At 42.5% G+C, this 27,400-nt stretch overlaps 1 protein-coding gene across 6 annotated transcripts in view; it reads right to left on the reverse strand.

Annotated features, from left to right (window-relative positions):
• ACMSD (aminocarboxymuconate semialdehyde decarboxylase) overlaps window positions 1-22,975 on the reverse strand; it is a 43,387-nt gene extending 20,412 nt beyond the window's left edge. Inside the window, exons 1-7 of one of the 6 annotated variants that reach the window (XM_075609535.1) lie at window positions 22,813-22,975; window positions 16,605-16,724; window positions 16,138-16,182; window positions 11,011-11,107; window positions 9,970-10,019; window positions 6,771-7,007; window positions 4,835-4,928 (exon numbers count right to left, since the gene is read on the reverse strand). In XM_075609535.1, the coding sequence (XP_075465650.1) occupies window positions 4,835-4,928; window positions 6,771-7,007; window positions 9,970-10,019; window positions 11,011-11,107; window positions 16,138-16,155 (496 nt within the window). In that variant the 5' untranslated portion in view covers window positions 16,156-16,182; window positions 16,605-16,724; window positions 22,813-22,975. Of the gene's footprint in view, window positions 1-4,834; window positions 4,929-6,770; window positions 7,008-9,969; window positions 10,020-11,010; window positions 11,108-16,137; window positions 16,183-16,604; window positions 16,725-16,948; window positions 17,139-19,764; window positions 19,783-20,822; window positions 20,946-22,812 lie in introns of those variants that run through there. The other 5 variants (XM_075609537.1, XM_075609538.1, XM_075609536.1 and 2 more) reach the window with 5 other exon arrangements.
• Between the last annotated feature and the right edge of the window lie 4,425 nt (window positions 22,976-27,400).

The raw sequence follows: 27,400 nt of genomic DNA on the forward strand, positions 1-27,400 counted from the left end.
AACCAGGTTCATTCTCTGGTTAAGACAGGAATAACCTCAAAGGCAGGAGTTAGGGATTCTGAGTTAGAAATACAGGCTAGAAGGGGTTCATTCTCAGACATTAGAGCCATAGCTTTGGCTTGGGAAATACACGTATACTCCACGGGAACCTCACAGGGCTGATTGGCACGGTTTAACTTAGACATATCCTTGGGGTCTAAGTAACAGGAGGTGCAATCAGAGCTAAAGACCGTGGCAGCTTCTACCTTAGGGGGCAGTGATAGTGGGACAGTTTGGTCATTTCTTGGAGAGGGAGGTACCCCCACAGGTTTAGCAACAGGACTGACAGAAAAGGGTTTGTGAATCGTCCGTGCGTAGGCGGCAAGGAGAGGGTCACGCTCACTTATGTTCCTGTCAAATTCCAGGAATAATTTAAGGGTGGTGTCTATGGCCAGAGCCGGTACCCTAAATTTCGCAGTTTGGAGACCCGGAGTGGACATAAGAAGGAGTAGTTGGGAATACTGGGCTTGTAACATCTTCTTTACCTCTTTACATTCCTGAGACTTAGTAAGTATTTATTTACGAGTCAGTCTTTCTGCAGGGGTTAACCCTTCATACACACAGGTAAGATTAGGCGGAGGCAGTTTTTCAAACAGATACTGTTCTTCAAACAGGGACTGGTTCGCAGCCTGGGACATAGGTTCAGTTACATATTTACCAACCCCCGCCACATCGCGGTCCGGTTTTGTGGGGCCGAGCATACTGTCGCGGTTGTGCTCGCCACAAACCGGGGCCGGACCGCGTAGCTGAGGCTGGGTTATGAAATCACCGACCTTAGACCGCGCAGACTGGTCCGGAGTGCGGAATTCATCGTCAAACAGGCCAGGTTCAGGATTGGAGAGAACAGCGTAATCGTTGGACGACCCAGAGTCAGGATAGGTGATATCCGGGTAGTTGTAGTCCAAGCAGGGAATCGGTAACAGGAAATCAAGTAGGTCCTCCTGATTCAGCGTAATCGCTGCAGGTCGGGAACGGGGTTTGCGCGAGTGGCGTCCACGTCCCATGGCGCCGGTCTAAGAGAGGGAAGGCAGACCGGAGTGGGGACACCGCCAGGCAGCACCGGTAAACCACTGCTTCAGCGCAAGAGTTCAAGATGGCCTCTGCGAAGGGAGAAAGAGTAGCAGGCCACGGGGTCCCAATGGCAACCTCTGCTAAGGGTAGAAGCAGCAGGTTGTGGCTCCAGGGAGATAGCACACAGCAGGTCTCCGAGGTGCTTCAGCACGAGAGTTAAAGCTGACCTCTGCAAAGGGAGAAAGAGCAGCAGGCCACAGGGTCCAAACAGCAACCTCTGCTAAGGATAGAAGCAGCAGGTTGCAGGGAAAGCAGGAACTAATGCTGGAATACTTCCACAGGATTAGTCACAAGGAAAACAAGCAAGGGCTTGTGGCTGAACACAGTAACTTCCAAGAAGGTTTATGCTTGGCAGAGAAGCATTGTGTGAATGTAGTATTTAAAGGCCAGCGGGCCAATCCCAGGAGGAGCGTTTGAGGACACTGCTCCAATGACAGAGTACAAGGCTAGGTTGCAGTGATAGCCCGCACAGCTGCTGTTGATAGCAAAGAGGGAATTAGTGAGAACAACTGCAACAGCACCCTGCAAGGCTACGAGAAAAGCCAGGAGTGGATTCCTCACAGTACCTTTGTTGTGGCAGTTAAATCGCTGCACATTTAGGTAAAAAGCTAGAATAAGAATAAAGGGTCTCCATGACAGTGCATTGGGCCACTTCAAGCCAGAGGTAGGACACGTCAGCTGACTGAATATGGCTGTATAAGCTGCCTCATTCTCTCCTATTCCCTCAGTTGTTGTGTCCTACCAGCAATGGTGCATACCCTATGTTTATGGAGCTTATTTTTGTATGTTTCCATGATTTATTGTTTCTCTCTTCGGCCGAAAGTGAATATTACAATGGGTGGGACAGAAAGCCTCAATATTGGCAGTACATATTGTAGAGAAGGACAAATGTACTGCTATGAGCAGGAACATTCTTAGTCTATGGGAATGGTCTCTCAAGCCAAAGATCTTTTATGCAGTGGATAAAAAGGGGCACTCTTTGGACTTGTTGGTGTCTAGATTAAATTGAATAGTTACGACTTTCAGCGCTTGAACCAAAGACCTAAAAGCAGCCTTTGTGGAAACACTCGCAATCTCCTTGGATTTTACACTAACTTACATTTTTTTTCACCCTTTCCAAAAATTCAGAGGATTCTTAAGAAGATCCAGTTAGGGTGAGTAGAAGTTATTCTAATAAATCCTGCCTGGGCAAAGAGAACATAGTTTTCAGAGGTAAGAAAGATGTCAATAGATTATCCATAGCTCCTTTCATTAGTACAGGCGTTATATCTCAAGGTCCAGTGACCCATCCAAACCTAAAGATGTTCTCTTACAGCATGGAGCTTGGAATGGCTTTTCAGCAGAATAATCCAGAATAACAGTGACTACAAATGCCTATTAGAGAATTTGGAACATTTTCTGTAGTTGGTGCAGTATCAGAGGCATTTATAGAAGAAAAAGTCTCCACTTCCCAGATTTGTGAGCTATTACAACACCGTTTAGATGGATGTTGGATGTTGTAAGGACAATAAAGTAGCATGTCACGTACGGCAACCCTGCGAGCACGGGACCTGCAGACAGGACAAGGGTTAATACTCACGCTCGCATGCACTCCCACTTTTCAATAAAAGTGTTGTATTAGGTAGGGTAATATATCTGCGTACATCAGGATAAAACAAACAGGCATTACATGTACTGTGACGTGTTACACAGGAATATTGTGTCTTAGGTACTAGTAATGTGTTAACTTCTCCATTTGAATGGTTAGGTGGGAAGTTTCATGCAGCCATCCCACAGAGATACATTTAGCTTAATTATTCATTCAGGTGCCGATGAAAGATGTGATTGGAGATGCGTGATATCCAACGTAGCCAAATCAGATGCGACCATGGGGTGTAAATACTCTATTGGCTTATTAAAAATGAATTCCTGAAGAAGTAGCCCTGTGCTATGAAACGCGTAGGATTAAACACACACGGTTGATCCCCTACCTAGAAAGGGTACCTCTAGGCATTTAGATCAATCACTCGAGTTACAGCGGGTCCTGTTCACTAATACGAGCGGCGTTGAATCCAGCTGACGGCCGTCATTGCCTGGCGCCTTGCCGTCGATCACGCAGAGCAGCTGTCTGCAAGTGTGATTGTGGACTATCACCTCCTCCACACCAAAGCTGCTTACCTTTCAAGCAAGACACCAGACGGAAGTTCTATAGTGACACTCCGGGAGCAGCTGCCTACCTGCAGAGAACCCACTCTGAGGTTCCAGCTGATCACCATCTGAGGGTGCCGAGTGAGAGACTGATCCTGCTGCCTTCAGCATCCGGCAACACGTCACAGTACATGTAATGCCTGTTTGTTTTATCCTGATGTACGCAGATATATTACCTTACCTAATACAACACTTTTATTGAACTTACTTCACCATATGCGTTGTGTGCTGTTTTTTCTTGTGTCCCACTATTCTATAGGGGTGCTGAGCCACTCTAACACTAGCAGCCGCAGGCGCCCTCTTCACCCAATTAGAGGTTGTTGAAATTGTTATTATTTATCACAGTGGTGTTTTGTTTATGTGTGGTCAATTGATTTGCACTGTACATAGAGTAATATTTAGTAGCGCACTTTATTGTTTCTTCTTTGCTCCCACTTTTCACCTCCGCAGCGGTCCCTCAAATGGACAATATCTCCTCTACAGGACAAGGGTTAATACACAACTCGCAAGCTGCCACACTCGTCACCTTCGCAAAGGTTCCTCAAATGGGTTAACGTCTCCCCTAAATCTGTCCCAATATACCACTGTCTCAAACAGAACACAAGTGAGCACGTGACTTAGATATGCTACCAGGGTCAATACACACGGCTACTCTAGCCAACTCACCTTTCTCCTCTGCAAAGGTGCCTCCAACGAGTTAATATTAACCCTTTACTCAATTGCAATCATATCTATACACTTCCACCACCTGGGATATCCAAATAAGATGTCAAATTAATATTTCAGAGGGCCCCAGGTCCCTGTTTATTATAGAAAAACTATGCACTTTAACACACAAAGATCAGTTGTAGCACGCAAATTCCAAAGAGATAGAGGTCATTCCATTTTTAAAACCCACTATTATATATTTTATTTAACTACTTTAGTGTCGGAAAGGCACAGATCATATTGCATAGATGCAGGCCCCTCCGGCAGTGAGGTGCACTTCTCTCCGACAAACGTTAAAAAAAATAAAAAACTACTGTTTTAGCTCCCCCAATTTTATAATCAATTCCCCCAATTTTATAATCAATTCCCCATCTTAAAGCAACAACTCCCTCCTTTTCTTGTTATAAATCTGAATAAAGGGTATTCCAGAACAGAAAAGCGCTCTTTTTAGTGAATCTCCGGTTCCTGAGAAATGTACTTACTTTACCTTTTTTGTATTTGGAGTTGAACTGAAAAGGAAGGAATGAATTCCAATGAAAAAAAAAAGTGCTTTTCAAACATCTATTATGTTTTTCTTTAAGGCTTAAAATAATTGAACCCTTGATGAAAAATGAAGCAGTCAAACCTTTTGCAAACTAAAAGATAATTATGAAAGAGCTTAATTTTTTTTTTAATTAACAAAAATACAATTGAATTATTTTATTAATGTTCTGCATTTTTTTTCTACATTGAAATTACAATTTTCCTATTCAATCTATTTGTTAGGCTACCGGCCTAACTATGACATGAAGAAGGGCACCAGTAGATGATAAAAGTATAATATACTAACCTACCAGCCAGGGAAGCCAATATTTGGACATTCTCCCATCCATTGGCATGTCCCAGGGATGCACAAAGATGGAGCAGTTTAATTCTTCAGCAGCCTGAAATGAGGTTGTACACATAGATTTGGTTTACAGAAAACATCGTCTACATGTTTCATTCGTTCATTGGAAAATATGCTAAATACAGAAGCTGCCAGATTGTCAACAGCCATTGGTTGTTATTACATTGCTCTGCATGATATTATATCTGCATGTTAATATATTGTTCTGCATGTTATATCTGCATGTTATATTGCTCTGCATGTTATTATATTGCTCTGCGTGTTATTTCTGCATGTTATTATATTGCGCTGCATGTTATTTCTGCGTGTTATTATATTGCGCTGCATGTTATTTCTGCATGTTATATTGCTCTGCATGTTATTATATTGCGCTGCGTGTTATTATATTGCACTGCGTGTTATTTCTGCGTGTTATATAGCTCTGCATGTTATTATAGTGTTGCATGTTATTTCTGCATGTTATATTGCTCTGCGTGTGATTTCTGCATGTTATTATATTGCGATGTATGTTATATTGCTCTGCATGTTATTATATTGCTCTGCGTGTTATTTCTGCATGTTATTATATTGCGCTGCATGTTATTTCTGCATGTTATTATATTGCGCTGCATGTTATTTCTGCATGTTATATTGCTCTGAATGTTATTATATTGCGCTGCGTGTTATTATATTGCACTGCGTGTTATTTCTTCGTGTTATATAGCTCTGCATGTTATTATAGTGTTGCATGTTATTTCTGCATGTTATATGGCTCTGCGTGTGATTTCTGCATGTTATTATATTGCGATGTATGTTATATTGCTCTGCATGTTATTATATAGCGCTGCGTGTTATTATATTGCTCTGCGTGTTATTTCTGCGTGTTATTATATTGCGCTGCATGTTATTTCTGCATGTTATATCGCTCTGCGTGTTATTTCTGCGTGTTATTATATTGCGCTGCATGTTATTTCTGCATGTTATTATATTGCGCTGCATGTTATTTCTGCGTGTTATTATATTGCGCTGCATGTTATTTCTGCGTGTTATATAGCTCTGCATGTTATTATAGTGTTGCATGTTATTTCTGCATGTTATATGGCTCTGCGTGTGATTTCTGCATGTTATTATATTGCGATGTATGTTATATTGCTCTGCATGTTATTATATTGCTCTGCGTGTTATTTCTGCATGTTATTATATTGCGCTGCATGTTATTTCTGCATGTTATTATATTGCGCTGCATGTTATTTCTGCATGTTATATTGCTCTGAATGTTATTATATTGCGCTGCGTGTTATTATATTGCACTGCGTGTTATTTCTGCGTGTTATATAGCTCTGCATGTTATTATAGTGTTGCATGTTATTTCTGCATGTTATATGGCTCTGCGTGTGATTTCTGCATGTTATTATATTGCGATGTATGTTATATTGCTCTGCATGTTATTATATAGCGCTGCGTGTTATTATATTGCTCTGCGTGTTATTTCTGCGTGTTATTATATTGCGCTGCATGTTATTTCTGCATGTTATATCGCTCTGCGTGTTATTTCTGCGTGTTATTATATTGCGCTGCATGTTATTTCTGCGTGTTATTATATTGCGCTGCATGTTATTTCTGCGTGTTATTATATTGCGCTGCATGTTATTTCTGCGTGTTATTATATTGCGCTGCATGTTATTTCTGCGTGTTATTATATTGCGCTGCATGTTATTTATGCGTGTTATTATATTGCGCTGCATGTTATTTCTGCATGTTATATCGCTCTGCGTGTTATTTCTGCGTGTTATTATATTGCGCTGCATGTTATTTCTGCGTGTTATTATATTGCTCTGCAATGTGTTGCTTATCCCTCTGGCATCTGCGGGTAAGCAGATCTAACAAAGACTAAACTTACTGCATAGACCGGGTAAAGTTCAGGTGAATTCAGGTCCCATTGGTTGATGTGGGATCCTATCTGTACCCCTGGGAAGCCCAGCTCCTTCACACATCGATGCATCTCCTGCACTGCCAGCTCTGGAGACTGCATAGGTAGTGTTCCAAGCCCTATGAATCTTTTCGGGTGCCTCTGAACAACTGCTGCTAAATCATCATTTAAGAACTGGGACAGATCCAGAGTGTCCTTTGGCTTTGCCTGGTTAAAGATCGGACATAGTGTCATTTTTTTTTACATTTTATATTCTGTGTCAGAAGCAAAATTAGGGGGGCAAGCGGGGCAGCAGAGAGAATGGGGCGGAGAGAGAACACAAAATATTCACAAATAAAGGGGGGAGGGGGGCGCAGTTGGTGAAACTAGCCCCGGGCACAAAAACTACATAGTTCCTCCTCTGTGTGTGAATAGCTCCCATTTCGAAAATCAGATTTCTTTCTGATGCACTAACATACTGAAGCCTTTCTGGTTAGCCCTAAAAAGACGCCTCTCTCAGTACTTGCCTTAGTCCTTTACAACAGCAAAATATGCATCCCCTCCCCCGACATTCTCCATAAATAGGTTTCATAACCATAGCTATGTCCATGGAAGCCATATTTAAGTGGCCATTTGCCCAGTGCCCTGAGACAAACGTCAGCACACTAATCTCAGCGTACTGTATGCAGTCTGTTAAACAAGTTGTTGTATAAAGTGGAACAGGAGGATTTGTCAGCCTTAATTATGCAAACACAGAACAACTTTTAAAATGTGCAGCGTAACCTCAGCGTAAAGCAGCTAGTGATTCCAGTACACATCGATCCCCAACAATACATTATTGACGTCCCTTGTGAATTTATATGTGGGCATTAGTGAAACTTCTAATTACCTCCAATTATGTGCCAGGTTCCTGGTTAACTCACTCAATTCTTTGCATACACAACTATCACATTGTTGTTTATTTGGCAAATTAGTTCAATACGATTAGGTCATGTTGTATGAAGCATTGTTTTATATTGGTATTAACTACATGAAGGACAAAATAAAGCAGGTTAGGGCAGTGAACAGAGCTGAAATAGTGCAGAAGTGACTCCAGTTTGTGGCTAATGTGTATGTCTGGCCCTCTTTTGTAGTTAAGAGTTGCTTAGTAATGCCACTGTGCACTGACCCACTGAAGGCCTTCCTCTGTGGGTTTGTTAAATCCACACATTAGAAAAGTTATGGTAGGTAAAAAAAAGTGACAAAAACCCTACACCGTACAATACATAAAAATATTACCAGTGGTGCATTTGCAGGTCTCAGACCGGTGGGGAAAGATAGGACTGCAGACCCGTCTGAGATATGTAAATGCACCACACGTGGTATTTATATTTGCTGTACACGGTATGGTATAACTTTTTTAATGTGTTGTTATACCACTTACCAGCTCCATGTTGGGGAGTGGGGGGATGAAGGGGAGAGAGAGGATGAGGGGTGGGGGGTGAAAGAGGATGAGAGGTGTTGAGAGAGGAGGGGGGGGGTGAGAGGATGAGGGGAGGGGGGGTGAGAGAGGATGAGGGGAGGGGGGGTGAGAGGATGAGGGGGGTGGTGAGAGGATGAAGAGTGGTGCAAAAATCTTGGAATTTGTGGGAGATCAGATTTTGATTAAGATCAGTATTGCTCGCAATGTGTGACTGCGGGTATGTTATTTATAAATAATCTGATCGTTTCGTAAAAAAAAGAATATGATTTGGTGAAAATTGGTGCACACTTGTAGTGAAATTTTGAAAAAAATTACGTAACTATCAGATCACTTATAAATAACATTACTCCTCACCGTCTTTTCGTGAGCGCATTGCACTTTTCACCGTTGTGTCCAGTACCTTTGGAGATGCCACCTGGCAACCGTAGTTACACACTATGCTCATTTGCATGTCATTACCCAGAATCCCTGGCTCCAGTGTAAGCATTGTTTGCTAAGCAATAATGAGGAAAGACAGAGTTGCAGACCTGTCTGAGACTTGCAAATGGACCACACATGGTAGTTTTATTTACTGTACTTAAATCCACACTGAATACTTTACTTGTGCACCAAATGAGAAATACATTGCATTGTACTAACAGTTCCCAAAGCCTGAACATTGCATAGTGTATGGAAATCACTTCAATCGCACGATCCTGCTAGTTTTGAAGTAGGTAAAGTAATAGTTAAAGTAATGAAAGATCCCCAGCGTGATACTGAAAACACCTGATCCTTCTATTTTAAAGCATTTTTATTTTTTTACCAAGTATTGCCACTGAATCATATTAATTCTCTGACATAAAAGGGACGATCTTCCTGCTGAAATGGGTCCCTAATTCTTTGTTAAACGCTCATTATTAAAGATGGATAAATTCATTGAGTGCAAATGATTCTTATTTAGAATTTGAAATGTAAAAAATAAAATAATGCAAATTTGCCAAAAATTGGCAACTTAAAATATACATCTTGGGAATTACATTTTGCCCCAAAGTCTGGAAATAAATTGGTAACATTTGTGAAATGCGGTTGTTTATGCTGCAAGCCTTCCAACATTTGTCCGCTTCTCTCAACACTCGATAATGCATTGAAACAAAGAAACCTTGCAAAGTTGGCGTCGGTGACTGCGAACGTAGAAGACGACCGTTCCTGAACCGTTTACGGGTATTTCAATACATTCAAACATTTGCAAAATGCACAACATTGCACGTCACTAGGATTGCCAGGCGGCTTCTCCAAAAATACTGGGCGCAATGGTGAAAGGTATGACGTGCTCGAGACACAGAAACACACACACCTCTTGCCGCTCCATGCTGTTTCCTCCTCCTCCTCCATGGCCCCGCCCCCAGGCTCCTGACACCTCCTCCTGATTGGCTGCATTAGCCAGCAGCAGGCAATCAGGATGGAGGAAGCTGCCCCGACCCCGAGGAACAGCCCTGCTCTGGGAAATCCCGCGGCCTCCCCAAGCCGGTCAGGTCACTGTGTCCAGAGAAGTAATACCGGACACACACATGTCCAGTATTACCTCTCTTTTTTTTTTTTACTGGACATTGTCCAAATACGGGACAGTCCGGTTCAGTACTGGACACCAGACAACCCCACTCGTCACACCGTTTCAAAGAAAAACAAGAAACAATATAGTTTAGTAGGAATTGTACTAGAAAGATCGCCTGGGCTGTGCTTACAACTTACCCAGTAGCTGAACATTACGGGAACTGTTGAGAGAGCTTGTACCGTCACTCCTGCATAGAGCACAAAGATAGGGAACAAACTTTTGTTGCCGTCTTTTTTTTCATGCGGAGAGAACCAAATAGTTGAAGCTGCTGCATTTCTCTAATCCAGGGCTCCTCCACTCTGGGTCAGGTTTTCAGGATATCCCTGCTTCAGCACAGGTGGCTCAATCAGTCCCTGCTTCAGCACAGGTGGCTCAATCAGAGGCTCAGTCGAAGACTGAGCCTCTGATTGAGCCACCTGTGCTGAAGCAGGGACTGATTGAGCCACCTGTGCTGAAGCAGGGATATCCTGAAAACCTTACCTGTTGGGGGGAGGGGGGGGAGGGGGTCTTGAGGGCTGGAGTTGAGCCCCCCGCTCTTATCTCAGTGGAATCACCGTCTCGTTCTCTCTCATTTTAGGCCTGCTTTACATTTACTGCCATTGGAACCAGAGTGTCCACATCCATTTTGCAAATCATTGAACTGCAGTCGCCTCCGACAGCGAGCGGGTTCTATTTAACAACAAATATAGGCATCTTGCATTGCAACTTAGTTTGTGAAAAGTCTCTATTCTTTTTATGGGAAATACATTTTTATTTGATTTTGAACATTAAATTTTTTTTTTTTTTTAAATGTCATGTTTTAATGTCATGTCATGTCTTGTATATAATGTATAACCCTGTTCATTTATGTAACTGTATTTGTAACCATGTATTATTTGTCTTAACTCTGTGCCCAGAACATACTTGAAAACGAGAGGTAACTCTCAATGTATTACTTCCTGGTTCTAAATATTTTATAAATATATAAATGTTGATGAAATAAGACAAAGTATTACACATACATTTCAAACTCATATATTCTCTTTATTGCCCAATATTTTCCCATTTAGCCTTATTGATCATTATAAACTCCCTTGCACTGAATGAGTTGACATGTCACATGCATACACACCATGGCATAACCTCTTCATGGCCACAGGGGATAGTGACGCATCACACTTCTTATAGTTTGTATGTACCTGACTGATCCATCTCTCCTAACCTCACTTCAGGATCCCAACAATTGGATTGGACAACGCGAAAAACATGTCCATCTTTCATCATTGTCCCCTCCCCCTAAGGAAAGAAAAGTCAAAGCAGAAACACAAGCTGAGGTTACCGTATACGTCAAATAAAATAATGTTAATTCACCGTAAAGGTCCTTAAAGCTGCAGTTCAGTCAATATCCTGCATGTTTGTTTTTTTTAATAAATCAGTTCTGTAGTAAGAAAAAATACTTTTAGCATTTTCTGTTTTTAAAAAAACAACTTTGAAAGACCAATTTTCTTGTATTCTATTTTAACAGCCATTTGCTAAGGCACTGCCCCTTCTTGTCCTGTCACAAGCTCTGGCACACCCCTTTGTCAGCACTGCCCTCCCTCTAGCACTTGTCAGTGCAGGATTGCTCATGAATATTCATGAGCTTCCACTGCCAGTCAAGCAGATTATAAACAAATGCCAGCTTTTAATATGTCACCAAATTTCGACCTATCAATACATGGAAAACGAATTGAGCTGCAGCTATACTGTTCTTTAGGTAATTAGAGATTGCACACATAAAACTATTGAAGTAAAAAAATAAATGTAAAAAAAAAAAAGACTGAACTGCAGCTTTAAAGTCTGTGGCTGGCAATGCATTCCTAACCAATGTTCTACTGGCAGCAACGAGGTTAATAATATGAACGGGCAGCCAGGTCTAATGATGCTGAGTATCTGAACTTAAGCTGTTTCTCACCAGGGAAAACAGAACTTAAATCATGTGAGTAACTTTAATGAGACATAATAACCTAAGCTGCAGATCGATTCTTTCTGCCAATATCCTGCTTGTGGGGCTATCAAAATGGCCACCGTCTAATTCTGTGCTGCCGTCTGAAATGCTGCAGCTCTAATGTAACATTACATTACTAAGTGTAACATTTTCGTTACAGATTTCAGAGCAATAGACAGTCTGCTGTTTGGAACATAGCAACAGATATGATTGTGATACTTTGTTGCCAAAGGACAGAGCTCAAAAAGGCCTGTTTCAAAAGAGGAAGTGGATGTGACTTTCTAAATGGTTGCGAAGCTGCCAAAGAATGCTGAGTACATTATTAAAACTAATTTAAAAAAAAGACATTGGGAGAAAAGATATATATTAAAAATGCAGTAAGTATTATCTAATACTACACAACTGATTAAAAAAAATATATATATATAGGATTTTTACTGTTTTGCTCCTTTAACCCCTTTGGTGCCAGAGAGGTGAGCAGTACATCCCTGGTGCCTTATCATTGTCCATTGTGTTTATTTGGTATTGTGCCTAAGTCTATATAACAGGTACACTGTACCCACTGCTCCAAGCCTATCGGAATAATTAATAGCGGACACATTCAGTGTCTTTATTGCTGTGTATAAGATCAGAGAACATTATACATTGAGGACACCTAGAAGGGATCAGATGCTGTGATTTTGTTTTTAAGGGGTATCCATTTTTCATTCTTTGTTCCCTAAATGGAAGTATATAACCATACACTGGATTGCTGTACATTGTAGTATGTTCTATTTTACAGTGGCAGTACCAAACGTTGCTGCCCTAAGTATCTAAATAAGGCCAACATCAATCTCTCTAGCTATCTTTTTCTGCTCTCTGCTCCCTAAGTGGACATATCTTTAGATGGTTTAAATTGTGTATTGCTTTAGATTTGAGTAATTTCTGTTCCGAACTGGAAGCTCCAGCACTGCTACTTTTATTACATTTAAAGAAGGTCCCCATAAATCTCTCTTGCTGTGTCAGAGAGTGAAACCCCGATAGCTGGCTAAATTGTATTTTCTTCTTCTTTGAGAACTCCATATAATGGATGTGTTCAGCGGGTTAGGAGAGCCAAAAAACCCGGTAACAAAGCCCTCTGAAGCACCGTGTTATACCACTGTGCAATCAAAGCAAACAGATTGCCTATTTTTAGTGTTCTGTGTATGACCTACATTACAAATCACCACAATCTACACGTAAATGATGATGGGGACAGGGGAGATTGAAACGTCAACTGTCAATGAATATTAAACCTCAATTCCATTGTGTCGTGATATAAAGTATTACTGTAACAAATTAGAGACCATTATTTGCCTAATATGATAACATAATGTAATATCCATGTTTTCCACCTTGTTGTACTCGTTCAGGATATACAGTTGTTGGACTGTGCTGTGTCCCCTTTAAAGGTGTTTTCAAAGTTCAATAATTACTTCGTGTGAATATTCTACTTGTTTTCTTTGGGCTGCAGCCCTCACTTTATATTTGTGATAAGCTTCATACATGAACAGTTCTAGAAAAGTCTACATTACCAATTAACATGCAACACTCCTAGCATAATGGTTCAATACAAATGTATATGCAACACTCCTAGCAGGGTGCAATATACATTTACATGCAAAACACCTAGCAGGGTGCAATATACATTTACATGCAAAACTCCTAGCAGGGGGCAACACACATTTACGTGCAACACTCCTAGCAGGGGGCAACACACATTTACATGCAAAACTCCTAGCAGGGGGCAACACACATTTACGTGCAACACTCCTAGCAGGGGGCAACACACATTTACGTGCAACACTCCTTGCATGGTTCAATATAAATGGACATGCAACACTCCTTGCATAATTGTGCAATATAAATGTACATGCAACACTCCTAGCAGGTTGCAACACACATTTACATGCAACACTCCTAGCAGGTTGCAGCACACATTTACATGCAACACTCCTAGCAGGGGGCAACACACATTTACATGCAACACTCCTAGCAGGGTGCAATTTACATGCAACACTTCTTGCAGGATGCAATATACATTTACATGCAACACTCTTAGCATGATGGTGCAACACACATTTACATGCAACACTCCTAGCAGGGTGCAATTTACATGCAACACTTCTTGCAGGATGCAATATACATTTACATGCAACACTCTTAGCATGATGGTGCAACACACATTTACATGGAACACTCCTTGCCGGGTGCAACACACATTTACATGGAACACTCCTTGCAGGGTGCAATAAACATTTACATGCAACACTTCTTGCAGGGTGCAATATACATTTAAATGCAACACTCCTTGCAGGGTGCAATATACATTTACATGCAACACTCCTTGCAGGGTGCAATATACACTTACATGCAACACTCCTTGCAGGGTGCAATATACATTTACATGCAACACTCCTTGCAGGGTGCAATATACACTTACATGCAACACTCCTTGCAGGGTGCAATATACATTTACATGCAACACTCCTTGTGTGGTGCAGTTCAAAGCAGTGCACATAACTGCACGAGCCCTTTGTGGGAATAACATAAATTTACCCTTTCAGTGCCAGAGGGGCTTTCTCTGCCTGTGAAAAGGTTACTTACTTTTGCAAGTTGCATTTACAATGTTATATTTCTGCTGCCTGCACCTCCCCCCCCCCCCCCTTTATAAACAGCCAGATACACGGGTTTTATTGAGCAAAACTTAAAAACATGCAACCATAGTTAATACAGTTCATTAGTCTTTAAACAGGAGCGGGGCTTGTACATATCGACGAAAAACTGGCAGAAGTCAACCTCTAGAGGGTATTTATTTATATATAGCTCAAAGGCTGCCCACTGTTACCATGGAAACTCTTGCCTTTGCTAACACAGAATGTGAATCTGATTAATGCGGTCCCTTCTCTCGAGAAATAGGCCCTAAACGTCACCTTTTGTTTTACAGCACATATTAAAACGCTTCCACAATTTAGCCATGGAATATATTGGGTATAAATATGTCATTTACTGCTTTGCCCATCAAATACCTATTTTACAATATTTTTAATGAACCTGCTTCCCGTGTAGGTGTCGGGAGCTGACAATGAGTGAGATAGTAATTGTAGCAGAAGCAGCTACAAGGAGCACACACAGGGAAATAAAAAAAACCAAAATATTTTGAAGTAACTATTAACGACCACAGTCCATTCCAGCATTTCGGGTAAATAGTCTTTTTTTTAATGAAGAACGATTTATGATTCTAAAGCAATGGCCATCTGCCTAATTGCATCTGCTTAATTGCTTTCATTAGCTATTGCTAGAGTTCCTTGATATAACAGCACACAGTTTGGGTTTGGAAAACTAGATTGAAATATAAATGCTATTTCTGTTCAAGAAAAGTAGTCGTTTTAGATATAGACTTCTTCCCAGTAAATAGGAACGAAGAGTGCAGAACAGTTGTATGTTGTAAGACCGTAAGCGACCAGAATCCATTTGGTCGCGGTTATTTTGCCGTGACCAAGTTGCCGCCGAGAGACCTTCCGCTGCTGGACACACAGCCGCTGGCCATTTCACCAATAAGGTAAATTGACTGAAAGGGTTTTAGGGGTTAGGTAGGGGATTAAGGATAGGGGGTTTAGGGGTTCATGTAGGATAGGGGGTTTATGGGTTAATGTAGGGGATGAAGGATAGGGGGTTTAGGAGTTAATGTAGGGGATGAAGGATAGGGGGTATAGGGGTTAATGTAGGGGATGAGGGATAGGGGGTTTAGGGGTTAATGTAGGGAATGAGGGATAGGGGGGTTAGGGGTTAATGTAGGGAATGAAGGATAGGGTTTTATGGGTTAATGTAGGGGATGAGGGATAGGGGTTAATGTAGGGGATGAGGGATAGGGGGTTTTAGGGGTTAATGTAGGGGATGAGGGATAGGGTTTTTTAGGGGTTAATGTAGGGGATGAGGGATAGGGTGTGTAGGGGTTAATCTAGGGGATTTAGGGGGTTTAGGGTAAGGGGTTTTAGGGTAAGGGGTTAAGGTTTTTAGGGTAGCGTTCTTATTAGGGGTTAAGATTATGGGTTTTTAGGGTAAGACGTAAGGTTAGAGGCTTACCTTGGTGGTAAAATGGCCGGTGGAGAGATGTCCCTGCAGCGACATGAGTGGCGGATAAACGGCGCTGGAGACGTGGTCACGGCAAAACACCACGACGAAATGTCCTCGACGGCCCAGAATCTTCCTCGTGACATGTCAAACCCGTCTGATTCAGTCTGCTTGCCTCCTTGTAGAAGTTAAACTCCATATTCAAATGACCCTTTAACAAATGTCCTAAGAATGAAACACGACAAACCTTGCAGTGATGTTGCATCTGGATCCACCCCCCGTAGCCATATTTCTGTTGGGGGAAACAAAAAAGTAAAGTTTACCAGTTACGTCATTAAAGCCCTTCAAAGGTTAAACCAGCAGTCCGCGCTGGCCGCCATTGTTTTTTTGCATGACTTTTTTTGTTGTTGCATACTTTAAGTCGGGTGCGAAAACTGGGGGGGGGGCCTGGCGGGTTACAGAGGCTCTGCACGCTTCCCGTAGGCATTTACATTAAATGCAAGGGGAGCGGCGAAGGCCTCTGTGACTTTACTTACCTTGGCTCAGGCAGCTTCTGGCGACGTCATATGATGCAGCTGGGTCACGTGACGCCGCGCTGTCCTGGAAATGTGACGCCAGAACGCCGGAGCCAAGGTAAGGAGGGGGGGGGGGGAGAGCCGGCAAGGGGGCGCAGGGGGGAAAGATTGCACACCCCTGCTTTAAGAATTCTCTTACATTTCCAACACCAATTTTTTTTTAATGAAATCCAATACTCCGTTCAGGAGATAAGTGTCCAGGCGGTTAGAAAGGAGCTGTCCCCAGAGCTCAGGGCAGGTTAAAGGTTACCGTGATATCCTGCAGGTTAAAGGTTAAAGGTTACCATGGTATCCTACTGTAAGAAACAAGAGTAAGAATATTGTGATCTTAACACTGACTTTTTTTTTTTAAAGAGCAGGAAATACTCAAGATACATAATATGCATAAATTAATTATGATATTTATAATAATAATATCCAAAGTCTAACAACGCGTCACCGTATTGGTTCATTTTGATAGAGGGACAGAACGGAACCTTTTACCAAAATGATAAAAACGGGGGATTCCTCCCCCCCCCCTATGCTTGGCAGATCTGCTAGGCAGCGATGGGGTTAATTGCTGGACGGATATACTCGGCATTGTGTCATTGTGTCTATTCTTAGCGCACTGCAGCGCGCCCACAGGAGCTGCGTATTCCTCCTCATGTCATCACTTTGCACTGATTTCAGATTTCAGGAGAGAAGGAATAAAACGAACAAAAGCTGAAAAGCAAATGTTGCGTAGAAAGGGAAACGAAGCATTTAGTAGAGCTTAATTGTGACCGACAATTTGTTAATTATTAGCTGTAAAGTATATTGATTCAGCAACAGGTTGAAGGTCACCTTCTACCGCCTATTAATATTTGAACAGCGAGGGCAGGCTTCAGAACGCACGCAAGGAAGTGGCAGGCCTGGCTGCTGAGTGAATAGCTCACAGCTCGCTACCTGTTGACTTACTGTATGAGAGAGAATGGGTGACCCCGTCATGTGTCCCCCGATGGTAACAGATATGCTGCCTAGGAACATACATTTGAATAAAGTGGACAGTCACGTAGCCCAGGGGTGCAGTCTTCAAGCTCCTGCAACAGGTCAGGTTTTTTCGGAATATCCCAGCTTCAGCACAGGTGGTTGAATCAGAGGCTCGGTCGAAAACTGATCCTCTGATTGAGCCACCTGTGCTGAAGGTGGGATATCCTGAAAACCTGACCTGTTGGTGGAGGGGGGAGGCTTGAGCAAGAGAGTTGAGCATCCCTAATGTAGCACATGCTCTATACAGGAGCGGCCAACTCCAGTCCTTAAGGTCCACCAACAGGTCAGATTTTAATGATATCCCTGCTTCAGCACAGGTGGCAGAATCAGTAGCTCAAACAAAGACTGTGCCACTGATTGAGCCACCTGTGCTGAAGCAGGGATATACTTAAAACCTGACCGGTTGGCGGCCCTTGAAGACTGGAGTTGGCCGCCCCTGTACTGTAATGTTCACAATTGTGTCACAATGTCTATTGGTAACACTAAAAGTTCTATCTCTGAACAGCATAACCATGAATAACACAGAATATTACAATATAATACAAACTTCTCTCATTAAAGGTGGCAATCCCTGTCAGTTTGCAAAAAAACCCAACAACAACGTCATTGTTTCCTTAAAGAGTTAGTCCATATATGTATGTTTTCTTGTTTTAAAATATGCAGCCTTTGATTACCTTCATTGAAAACTCATTACCTAAGCTGCTGATTTATTTGTCCTCCTGTGATCGATCAGCAAAGATCCTGCTTCCAGGGTTCACTAAATGGCTGCCTTTCATTTTCAATTAATCATTCAGTCAGTGTAATTCAGCAGCTACAATGTATCCTTTTATTACAAAGGTAACATTATCTATTGTTAGTTTGCAGCTGAAACTGCTGGGAATATTGGCAACACATTATTACAAACAGGAAAGTGTAACAAAGATTTTGCGCTGCTGGGGAAATGTGCTAAAACTGCTATTGGAATCAAATGACGCTCCATATATAATATATATATAAACTTATTACAAATTACATTAAGAGTTGAATGTATTTTTTAGTAAGTATTATGTAATACTACAGAACTGATTTATTTAAAAAACAAAAAACAAAAACACACGTAGGATATTGCATGGATTGCTTCTTTAAAGCAGTACAGGCTGTCCTCGGTTATTCACCGGAACCCGTTCTGGAAGTAGCGTTGGATAGTGAAACCGTTGTAAAGTGAGTCCCATGTTAATCAGTGTCGGTGAGCGTTGGATAACACATCCAGGCGTCGAATAACGCATTCCGGCGTCGGAAAACGGCCCATAGGGATGCATTGTAAAGCTTTGGATACGCCATTCATTGTAAAGTGAAACGTTGGATAGCGAAGACTACCTTTAATACTACTTTACCCTTCTTCCCCCCATATTTGTTTTTATATATATATATCACCGGTGCGCAAACTGTGGGGCGCGACCCCCAGGGGGGGCGCGACACTGCCGACGGGGGGCGCGGGGTTTACAGAAGCCCCGCGCGCTTCCCGAAGGCACTTAAATTAAGTGCCGGGGGAGCTGCAGGGCCTCTGTAAACCTTACTTACCGTGGCTTCGGCGGCTTCCTCCCTGCGTCGCCATGGCAACGCGGCGTCAAAATGACGCTGCGAGGTCATGTGACGTCACGTTGCTATGGCAACGTGACGTCATTACGCCGGAGCGCGGGTAAGTTGGGGTTGGGGGGGGCGCGGGAATGAGGGGACAGCCGGCAGGGGGGCGCAGGGAAAAAAGTTTGCGCCCCCCTGATATATATATAAAAAGCGTGTGACAATGTATTATCTACATTCTTATCTAACCTGGCAAAACCTCGTTTGGTGCTCCTGTTATAAATCTGTAAAAATCCTTATTGTGTGCCTAACATAATGGCCGCTTTTCACTTTCAATCAATCCTTCAGTCAGTGTAACTCAGCAGCTACAATGTATCCTTATATTACTAAGGTAACATATAGCTGTGCCCTTTTTCAAGATACACTCTTATTTAATATATTGATTATACACATTTCCTTTACCTTACCTGCCTGGTCACAGACTTGTGAAATCCCAAAGTAATGTGGGTTTTGGAGTCTCTTTTAGGTAGGTATGAACTCCTAACTAGTCAGTAATTACAGCACTATGCAAGATGGTGTGACATGACGTAACACAGCTAAAAATCCCCCTATTTAACATACCCTGAATCTGTCTTCCCTGTGCTGGAGATTTTAGTCCCATTAATTTAAATTGAGCCAAACTCTCAGGAGACGAATGAGTGGAAGTTAATACATTGTTAACGGTACGTTACCCTGCTTCACAGATGCAGGGTACGGCATAGATGCAGTTCGGCTTTAGCACTTTGGACCCTTCCTGACTGAGATCTTTCAGAGCGCTGAGAAAGCTTAAACAAAACCCAGTGAAAGTGTCTTACTGTTATCCTTTTACAGCACCTCGTTAAAAAGCAATTGCAGATTGGGATAGGTTTGCTATTTATTAACTTATGAAAGCATTTTTGAAACAATATTCTTCCCGGGATAGATTTCATTATCTCAATGTAATATATATATATTATATTATATATATTTCTGCTCACTGCGGAGCCTTTCTCAGGGCAATGACTAAAGCTGAAATGTTGATCTATTCGAAATAAACTTTACGTATGTTTTTTCTATAGACCTGGAGTGCCTGTTCTTACCAACTTGTATCATCATTATTTTTGCACTTTATTATATACTAGCTGATATACCCGGCGTTGCCCGGGAGTACATTTTCCCGCTCCCCCTCTGTCTCGGCTCCCCTCCCCCGTTCCTAGCTTTATTTGACCCCCCCTTCCCAGCTCGGTTCCCCCCATTAAGGTCCGTTCCCCCCCAGGACACTTTACATCAGTCTTTCCCCCCTGCACCAGACGGCACTCTCCCCCCCCCCTGAACTCCCCCTGCACCCCACATCACTCTCCCCTCCTGCACCCCACATCACTCTCCCCCCCCTGTTCCCCACATCACTCTCCCCACCCCTGCACCCCACATCACTCTCCCCCCCCTGCGGCCCTCATCACTCTCCCTCCCCTGTCCCCGGTGGTTGTCCCCCCCGGTCCCCTGCGCTTGTTTTCCCACTCCCCTCTCTCCGGCGCTGGGGTCACTCTGTCCCCGGCACTCCTCCCCCCCCCCTCACCTCGGGTGGTGTGGGCTTAGCGTTATTCTGTCCCGGTGCTTGTCCCCCCCCCTCACCTCGGTCCCCGGCACGAAGGGCCTGTGGGTAGGCCGTTAGTCAGAGGCTCCCCCGGCGCCACCCACCCCAAACACACCACCACAGCCCTCCTGCTGTGCTGGAGGCTGCACCGCGCGGGGGGAACCTGAGCACACATACCCTGGCGCCAAACCACCACCAACCACCTGCATCGAGCGGGAGGGGATCAAGTGGCCGCCACAGCAGCCGCACCGACGGCTCCTAGTGATCACACTCTCCCCCATCAACCGCGCAGGCCCAACCGGACAACGGGACTCCGGGTAAGGGACCCACCGTGCCGAATTATTTCGGGCACCGGGAGAGGGAGGGTGGGGGGGGGGGGTGTGGAAGTTGAGGTGCTGTGTGTGTGTGTGTGTTTGGACCTTTGGCCCGTCACTCCGCCTCAGGCCAATGAGAGGTGTGCGGGGGCGGGCGGGCCAAGGGACCAATGAGATTGCCGCTAGGGACAGTGCAGACAGAGAAACATACAATGCTTTCAGAAATATATAGTAAGATATACACGCACACACACGGCACTCACCAAACAGTACAAATTAGGTCAACTAGATTGCATACCATCCAGGATAGTAGTACCCAAAACCAAAAAAAGGACAGGCACTCCAATGTGCAAGAAGGAAAAGCTTAATAGCTATTAAGCTTTAATATACTGTATATATAATGCAGGTAGTAGTGGTACTCCACTAAAGTTAAGTTACAGCGGGTCTTGGAGAAACAAAATCTCCTCTCTCCTCTCTCCTCTCTCCTCTCTCCTCTCTCCTCTCTCCTCTCTCCTCTCTCCTCTCTCCTCTCTCCTCTCTCCTCTCTCCTCTCTCCTCTCTCCTCTTTCCTCTCTCCTCTGGTGGTGTCATTCACAGTTGACTTACAAACATATAAGTTGTTGCCAGCCATTTTTTTACGCTGAGGGAATATTTATAAACCTTCAAGCAGCAATGCGCTATAGAAGAGAAGTGTATATTATGATGCAACTTTATTCCCCAATAACAGCCCATATTATTTAAAAAAATTCCCAAAGATGAAGGAATCACTGATATTTTTGTGGTTCTGCTGACAGTTATTCTAAATCCTTCTTTGGACCCTGTCTTTCGGGGTTGGCACCGCAGGAATGGAAAATTTTACAAATGCAATAAAACACGTCTCAAGAAAATGGGATTAGCAGTTTCAAAGGGTACCAAAAATGTATATTTAGGACAAGTATCAGGGCCTTCAATATCTCCTGGACTGGACTCAATACCAGTGCAAAGCATAACCCCTTATTCAAGTCAATCGTAGTGAGATCGTCTTCTTTGCAGAATATTGAATTACCCTAAAATACACTTCTGGAATGCCCTTCCCCCTCAATCTCCGACTAGCACCCCCTCTATCCACCTTTATGACCCACCTTACGACACACCTGCTTAACGAAGCATATGAGTAGCTCCGTGGCTAATACTTTACACTCATACCTAAACCTTGGCCCCTTGCAGACGCACTTACCAGAACGCCCCCCTACTGTCTCTGTACGTTCTTCCTACCTACCAATTAGATTGTAAGCTGTTCGGAGCAGGAACTCCTCTTCCTAAATGTTACTTTTATGTCTAAAGCACTTCTTCCCATCGTGTTATTTGTATTATTTGTTATTTATATGATTGCTAAGTACATTAATGGCACTACATAAAAAAAGACATACATACATACATACCTACCCTAATATGATCCACTCAGGAACAATACAGTCTAGTATCTATCTTAAAAGCTCTCTTCCCTACCTACAAATGCTCATACAATATATCAATAAATGGGTAGTGATGCTCCGAAGAAGTACTAATCCGAGAGTGCGAGAGTTTGAGTAACTCTTGGTTTAGTACTTATATTGAATTACCCTACCATACCTGACTCCATATATATCATTAATATAATATATATGATCAAATATACCTTCATATGTGCTTGAAAAATATTTATAGGACAATTTAAGTTGAATAAATATTGCTTCTAACGTCGTCAGTAAAGAATATAAATACCCATAAAAGTTTGACAACCCAAAGGCCACCAGCTGAAGATAGTTTTTTGGGTGGAAATCCAATGTTCTTTTCACAATTGGTAAAATGACATTGTTAAAAGTCCTGGTTACCTCTTTCAGATCAGGCCATTCCTTTGGAAGGATGTGGCTATGAATGTCAATTTTCATCCCGTAAGAATCACGTAAGAGCTATTGTTTCAAAACTAGATCCAAGACAGTCAGTGCTCTGAATATTTTCTGCTGTACTTCATACTCTTCCATTTACTGTGGCTTTTCCCCTATACACCGACACTGCACACACCCCCTAACATTAGCCAATCAGAAGATGGGTAGAACAGCTTACTCTAACCCGCCTCTGTCAGGTTCAAAGTACAACAGATTTCTCAATTCAAGTGAGGTTAAGGGCAATGCTCTTTCATTATTAAAAGCACCAAAGGGGACCACAGAATGTTACTCCTTTCTTGCAATTATAACCAGCAATGCATTCATTTTCTTCAAGGCTAAAGGTTCAGCGAAGGCTCAATGAAGATGCTAACTGTTCTACATTTTCATATTGTGACCATCTTTTCTGGAATGGAGTTCATACCTCTCTGGAAGTGCTATCCCTAACCCTACCCAATGCACTGAACATTCAGCTTCCATCATATCTGCCATACTAATGGTTGTCTCTGTCATTCCTTGCATTCTTTCTCTATATCCTGTGACGGTGGTCGTCCTTGCAACATATTTTGGGGGGAATTGTTTATGACCCGGCACATAACTGAGCTATACTCACTGTCATTTTTGGAATTAGTGCAGTATTTGTTTTCCCCTCTTAGTTATGAGTAAGAGTCGCATTTTATTACAGTGCATATTGCTTATTTCATGATGTAAACTATTGTGCAATTTGGAGCCAGGTTTCTGGGGTCAAAGTTGATTTTATATGGATATTTACTTACTAGAATTCCCTCCTACTGTCTCTATACGTTCCCCTACCTACCAATTAGATTGTAAGCTCCTCGGAGCAGGGACTCCTCTTCCTTAATGTTACTCTTATGTCTGAAGCACTTATTCCCATGGCCTGTTATTTATATTATCTGTTATTTATATGATTACAGCATGTATTACTACTGTGAAGCGCTATGTATATTTATGGCGCTATTTAAATAAATACATACAATACAATACAATACGATATTCAAGTGTGATATTTTCAAGTGAAAGAGAGAAACTATACTACAACCAAGCGCTCAACCTATTGTGAAAAATTGTGTGCAATAGATTATAGTGAACATCAAATATTAAAATAAATTAAATAAAAGTGTGACAATTGGTGTATCCAAACTGTAAAAGGATAACCACTAAGCACAATAGTCCACAAACCACCAGATTAGAGGAGGGTATGGGAATGGGCTGCCTAGGACTATAAACAAGCTATTCCATATAGCTATAACAAGTATTAGTACAGAGAGCAAAGTCCTTGGCGCACTATCAAGTGCGTGAACCTGATATAATAGTCCTGCTTTTGGAGAACTAGTTCGTAAATGTCCACAGTCTGTCCTCCTGATTTCCTTCCGATATTCAAATATCTGTAATCAAAGAGAACAGGAGACCATTGCGCAGTATCCCATGTGTATCGAAGCCTCATCCACACAGCTGCTAGATACTTACATCTAGATGGGTAAATGCAGGCCTTAAAAGATAACTTTAAACCGGAGGTCTGTGTCTCTCGTAGGGTTGTCTTGGGTTCCCCACTGGTGATGCTCCCGCTCCACAGATGGCCGATTCGCCCAATGGTACACAAAAGATAAAATGCCAGATAGTGTGGTACAGTACAATTTAATAAAACTATAAAAAGATCAACATTTGATGCACTCACATGCTAGATGACCTTACTGCACGATTTACAATGTGCCGTCCGCAAGCATGAGGGGCTGAACCGTGGTGTGTGTGGAGGCTGGATGCCGCGTGTGTCTCTTCCTCGCGGCCGCAATTCGGAGCGCCAGGTCCACCTCAGATGACGTCACCGCCCACAGCAACCTCCTCAGCTGGTACTGGCACGTAGCAATGCGTGCAACTAAGCTCCACCCTACGCGCTTTTCGTGACTGCTGACGTCACTTCCTCAGGGGTAATGGAGCTTTGGTGCTGTAGGGTGCTATTTAAGCACAAATGATTGGCCCAAACTTGACCCTGATAGGATAATTACTCCTGGAGGGGTGTTGGGCTAATTGGCTAGAGTGCTGATGTTAACATTGCAAGCTCCTGTCATTCATAGCAGCTGTATCGCAAAACTACTATAATAAGATTATAACACAACATATCCTGAAATACAATCTTCACACAGTGCTGCATACAGGCATACCCCGCTTTAAGTACACTCACTTTAAGTACACTCGCGAGTAAGTACAGATCGCCCAATAGGCAAATGACAGATCACGCATGCGCCTGTCATCACGTCCTGAACAGCAATACTGTCTCCCTACCTGTACCGAAGCTGTGCGCAAGCGGGGAGACTATAGAGCCTGTCACAAATGCGTTATTTACATCAGTTATGCACGTATATAACGATTGCAGTACATCGATAAGTGGGAAAAGGTAGTGCTTCACTTTAAGTACATTTTCACTTTACATACATGCTCCAGTCCCATTGCGTACGTTAATGCGGGGTATGCCTGTATAGTATACCAAAAGCACAAATAATACAATTAATAAACTTTGATACATTAAAATAAATATATAAAACATTAGTGTCTGGGACCATTATTACAATAATATTTAATAATTAATTACATATACTATAATAAACTCTATTTATAAACAATAGAACTACAGAAAGTACCTGTAGAGTGTATATGGGACAAGAAGAACAGAGGACTCAGAGAAAATTTATGATATTGGCTCACAGAATTTTTAATGTTTGATATCCAATCAGCTATCCCTCAAAAAGGATGCCAGGTCAAACTCGATGTTTAGACCTTTTGGAGTTAATGTTTTTAGGGTGTATATCCAATAGCTTTCTCACCGGGATATTAGATTGATTTTATCTCCCCCTCTCCAATTTTGTTTGGGACAATCTATACCCTTGCAGACCAATCCCTCGGGGTTTTGATTATGTTTTATTTTAAAGTGATTCGAGACACTATGTGTCTCGAGACCCCTTTTGATATTGTAGACGTGCTCCGAAAAGCGTCTCTTTAATGGTCTACCTGTTCGCCCTACATATTGTAGCCCACAGGGGCATTCTAACAGGTAGACCGTAAAGGAACTTTTACAATTTATAAAAGACTTGATTGGAAATACAGCACCTGTTGTATTTGATTTAAATTCCCTACATTTGGTGCTGTATTTACAGCCAATACATTTCCCACACGTGAAGAACCCATTTAGTTCCCTTAGCCATGTTGTATTGGATTTTTTTGCTACATCGAATGGACAGCTTGGAGAGAGTTGCAGTTTGAGGTTATTTGCCCTTTTAAATACTATTTGTGGACTTTTTGGTAAAATAGTGTTTAATGTTAGGTCTTCCTGTAGGATTCCCCAATGTTTTTTAATTATTTGGGTAATTTTCGGAGCCATGGCATTATATTTGGTGATAAATGGAATAAACTCACCTCAACAATATACCCAAGGGCCAATTTTTAAGAACTAAACGTAATTGCTCGAAGACTGGGGAATTTAATATACAGGCAGAAGAACTAAGGGATAAATTTATGGATAGGGAATATAATTACACCAAGGTAACAAGGGCATTGGAATCTGTAAAGAATATCCCAAGGGAGGATTTAATAGTGATGGATTCGAATAAAAATAAAAAGACATCCAAAGAAGGTGAGTTTATTCCATTTATCACCAGGAGTAATTATCCTATCAGGGTCAAGTTTGGGCCAATCAGTTGTGCTTAAATAGCACCCTACAGCACCAAAGCTCCATTACCCCTGAGGAAGTGACGTCAGCAGTCACGAAACGCGCGTAGGGTGGAGCTTAGTTGCACGCATTGCTACGTGCCAGTACCAGCTGAGGAGGTTGCTGTGGGCGGTGACGTCATCTGAGGTGGACCTGGCGCTCCGAATTGCGGCCGCGAGGAAGAGACACACGCGGGATCCAGCCTCCACACACACCACGGTTCAGCCCCTCATGCTTGCGGACGGCACATTGTAAATCGTGCAGTAAGATCATCTAGCACATGAGTGCATCAAATGTTGATCTTTTTATAGTTTTATTAAATTGTACTGTACCACACTATCTGGCATTTTATCTTTTGTGTACCATTGGGCGAATCAGCCATCTGTGGAGCGGGAGCATCACCAGTGGGGAACCCAAGACAACCCTACGAGAGACACAGACCTCCGGTTTAAAGTTATCTTTCAAGGCCTGCATTTACCCATCTAGATGTAAGTATCTAGCAGCTGTGTGGATGAGGCTTCGATACACATGGGATACTGCGCAATGGTCTCCTGTTCTCTTTGATTACAGATATTTGAATATCGGAAGGAAATCAGGAGGTCAGACTGTGGACATTTACGAACTAGTTCTCCAAAAGCAGGACTATTATATCAGGTTCACGCACTTGATAGTGCGCCAAGGACTTTGCTCTCTGTACTAATACTTGTGATATTTTCAACACTCATTGGGTTTATCCTAGGTTTAATTAAGTTGTTTATGGGCAACACCCCCAGCTGGGGGGTATATATAGGTTGGCAGGACTGACAATATACAGTT

The sequence above is a fragment of the Ascaphus truei genome, chromosome 7 (assembly GCF_040206685.1).
Source record: "Ascaphus truei isolate aAscTru1 chromosome 7, aAscTru1.hap1, whole genome shotgun sequence".
In the NCBI taxonomy this organism is placed as follows: Eukaryota; Metazoa; Chordata; class Amphibia; order Anura; family Ascaphidae; genus Ascaphus; species Ascaphus truei.